Source organism: Saccostrea cucullata, unplaced genomic scaffold (assembly GCF_032062105.1).
Source record: "Saccostrea cucullata isolate Sc308-1 unplaced genomic scaffold, CSIRO_AGI_Scuc_v1 ctg14437, whole genome shotgun sequence".
In the NCBI taxonomy this organism is placed as follows: Eukaryota; Metazoa; Mollusca; class Bivalvia; order Ostreida; family Ostreidae; genus Saccostrea; species Saccostrea cuccullata.
The window spans coordinates 1-3,907 of NW_026919357.1; the positions used below are offsets into that span (position 1 = coordinate 1).

Here is a 3,907-nt window from a genome sequence, read left to right on the forward strand (position 1 = left end):
TGAATATTAACAATTATTGCTTTATTATTCTAGAGAAGAAGAAGATTTTTAAAAAAATTTCCTATATGTTTTTTTGTAAAACTTTGGTCAGCCATTTTGGCCCTGCCCTACCCCCAGGGGTCTTGATTTGAAGACAATTAAATCTCCACTACCTGAGGATACTTCCATATGAATATGAACAATTATGGTTTTGTTATTCTTGAGAAGAAGATTTTTAAAGAATTTTACAGTATATTTCTATGTAAAACTGTGGTCGGCCATTTTGGACCCGGCATACCCCCGGGGGTCATGATTTGAACAAACTTGAATCTACACTATCTGAGGATGCTTCTATATAAATATAATCAATTATAGCTTCGCTATTCTTGAGTAGAAGATTTTTAAAGAATTTTACCATATATTTCTATGTAAAACTGTGGTCGGCCATTTTGGCCCCGCCCTACCCCCGGGGGTCATGATTTGAACAAACTTGAATCTACACTATCTGAGTATGCTTTCATATAAATATGATCAATTATGGCTTTGCTATTCTTGAGAAGAAGATTTTTGAAGAATTTTCCTACATATTTCTTTTAAAAAACTATGGTCGGCCATTTTTGCCCAGCCCTACCCTCGGTGGTCATGATTTGAACAAACTTCAATCTACACTACCTGAGGATTTTTCCACATAAGTTTCATCTTTTCTGGCACAGTGATTCTTGAGAAGAAGATTTTTAAAACATACCACCAAATTTTCATTAATTCCCAATTATCTCCACTTGAATGAGAAGGTGGCCCTTTATTTGAACAAACTTGAACCGCCTTTACCAAAGGATACTTTGTAGCAAGTTTGGTTGAAATTGGCCCGGCGGTTCTTGAGAAGAAGTCGAAAATGTGAAAAGTTTACAGACGGACAGACAGACGGACGACGGACAAAATGTGTTCAGAAAAGCTCACTTGAGCTTTCAGCTCAGGTGAGCTCAAAACAATAAAATTATTATCCTTTGTTATGCTCCTATGACGATTAAGGTTTCTTTCGTCTTCCTTTATTGTACAAATTGGAAAAAAATGCATATACTATTATAATTAAATATACTACCTTGAATCCATTAGGAAGAATCCGAGGTAGAGATATTTTTGAGAAGAGTGAAGAAAAGAGGAGTGAAACTCCAGATAAGACTTTGACTTTCTTTGACTTTGGAGGACAGTGTGCATACTACGCTTGTCATCAGATTTACCTGACCAGGAGAGCATTTTACATAGTAGTTGTAGACGCCTCTAAAGACCTTGACAAGGTGGTAGATAAGGAGGTGTGTGATCAGACAGATACATTATTTTCTGGATGGACGTACAAAGGTATATTCTTTTAGTATATACTGTAACATTGCGTTAAAGTTTCAATTGGAAGAGAGATGTAATTAATTTTTTTTGTAATCATTTGCAACGTTAGACTGCAAAGATGTGGAAAGCATTTAAGACTATTTTTCTCTTTATTTGTTTTTTGCAAATGAAATACGTAGGCTTTTTTTCTGTCATATTAATACATAAGACGCATGTTGCAGAGTACTTCGTATTTTGGTTGAAATCTATCCACACCTACTGTTCATCTGTAACTGGAGGAAATGATGATAAAGTTGAAGTACTAATTGTAGCAACGCACTGGGATGAAACAATATACAAGGTAACTTACACACGTTTACACGTTCTTAGATCTACAATGCATATGAAGTTAGTAGGCTCACTACTTTTAAAGCGTATCTTTTTTTTTTCAATTCGTAGAAAATATCATCTAGTAAAAGATTACTTCTACAATATTAAATATGGATTCGTTGTTATACTTGAATATTACAATTATTCGGAGTTTTGTTATTAGAATAAGGTTAATATATTTGTTAAATTGTAGCAGATAAAGATTTACCATTGGACATTTTAACAATTTTACCTTGAACACTATCTCTATCAAATGCTGCATAATTTGTTATTAATTTAATGAGTGTTTATTATTGTAAGCTTTGTCTATTTTGGAACGTTTTATTATCTTAATAAGCCATGAATGATATGACCAGTTAAACAGTGGTTTAATATACACATATAATTATAAACTTGTAGTCCACCAAGTGGCTTTGTGACAAACACACGTCATCTAAAGCAATGGTGTGAATATGATAAAAATGTATAAAAATGACTCGTCCATATTTGGAGTTTGTTCATAGATTTATATATAGTTATCATTTTTTATACAGAACAAAGAACATTTCGTAAATTCACTGTACAACGTATTGCCAAACAACTCCCATTTGCCACAATATATACAAGAAGATCGATGTTTTTGTCTTGGCTTTCCACCTACCCAGTCCTTGAAGGATCTTGAGAGATGTATTGTAAATATCACTCTAAAATCAAAATGGAGCGAAAAAATACCACACGAATGGGTTTTCCTAAATGACAAAATAAATGATAAGAATTCCAATCATTCTATGACTTCGCTGAAAGAGCTGAGAGATAAAATGCCTGTTGAGTTTACTGTTAAAGAAGTAAATACTGTTGACATGTTGCGATACTATCATGATGCTGGGAAATGCCTTTTCTTCAACGAGAGGGGTCTCCGGGACTCAATAGTTACGGATGTCCAATGGTTCATTAACGCATTTAAAACCACTATTACTGACAAGTTACATGTCAAAGGAATAATTGCATCGAAAGAAGAATGGGAGGAATACTACTCGACAGGGAATCTGGTAGATTCTCTTCTTAATGGCATCTGGAAGATGGAGGAAGAAAAAATGCAAGCGGCGTCACAAATCACTTTTGTAGATATCAGTGAAAGGGATGATTATGAATCGTTAAACGCCAGTGGAGTAAATAATATATCTTATTTGTATCACAAAGCAGCTTTGCTGAAGTACATGATGAGGTTGGGACTATTGGCTGTCGGGGAGAAATGTCATTATGTTCCATGTATGAACAAAAAAAGTTTTGATATAGTTAAGAAATCCTTTGTCCAGAGATTTAAGGAAAAAACCTCCGTGATGGTTTTCCAGTTTGATTTTCTGCCATTCTTTTTATTTTACCGTCTTGTTGTGGCATTGATGCAAAGAAAAGAGTTAGAAGTCCTCAGAAGTCATGCAACTCAATGTCTCTACAAAAATGCTGCAATGTTTAGCTACAATAATCATTATTTTGTTGTTGCTGTTACAGTTAATTCAATTCAGCTTCAAATTTTTGAATCAGATGGGCGATTAGAGAAAAAGACAACACTTGAAATAAAGGCAGTCATCGACGGAGTTTTGAAGGATATCACTGATACCTTTCACAAACACCTTTCATACAAAACAGGATTCATGTGCAAAGAAGAGCAAGATCAAATAATTGGAGTAGAAATCGATAAAAACTTTATTGAAAAGGGAAAGTTGAGGACAGGGACCTCAATGGATTGTCCTCTTCATCAAGTCGAAGACCACCACACAATAAACCCTGATTATTTGTTAGGGTTTTGGGAGTAAATTAACGTTCGAATCAAACCAAAAATGTTGGTTCCCTATTTTAGTTTTAATTGGTCAAAAGTTTTACATATACGAAGGGTTATCAAAAAGTTCATGGACTGAGGCTATAAAATTAGGACTATGTAGTCTGCGCTTTCAAAATTTATATGGAACATAATACAACAAAAAATAAAGAAATATTGAAAATGTTAGCTTGATACATTCATTATTTGCCAAATAATTATAAAATAAAACCGGCATTATATAATCATCCGGCGCTGTCGTCGTTCATTTTCATGACGTCCGACAACATCATTGTTTATTTCAATGTCCTCTTCTACCTCATGCACTTTTTTTGATGAGATTTCCTGGAACTGAGTAAGAACATCAACCCGTGTTGTTTTTATGACTTTACAATGTCATAAACAGCGGCTTTGAATAAATAT

General features: G+C 34.1%; 1 protein-coding gene across 1 annotated transcript; it reads left to right on the forward strand.

Moving 5' to 3' along the window:
• Positions 1-1,092: 1,092 nt before the first annotated feature.
• LOC134229786 (uncharacterized) lies at positions 1,093-3,482 on the forward strand (the record flags this gene model as incomplete). The annotated part of the gene is made up of 3 exons (XM_062711573.1): positions 1,093-1,335; positions 1,542-1,660; positions 2,223-3,482. Coding segments are annotated over 3 exons (1,622 nt in total), but the record flags the coding sequence as incomplete, so codon positions are not given.
• Between the last annotated feature and the right edge of the window lie 425 nt (positions 3,483-3,907).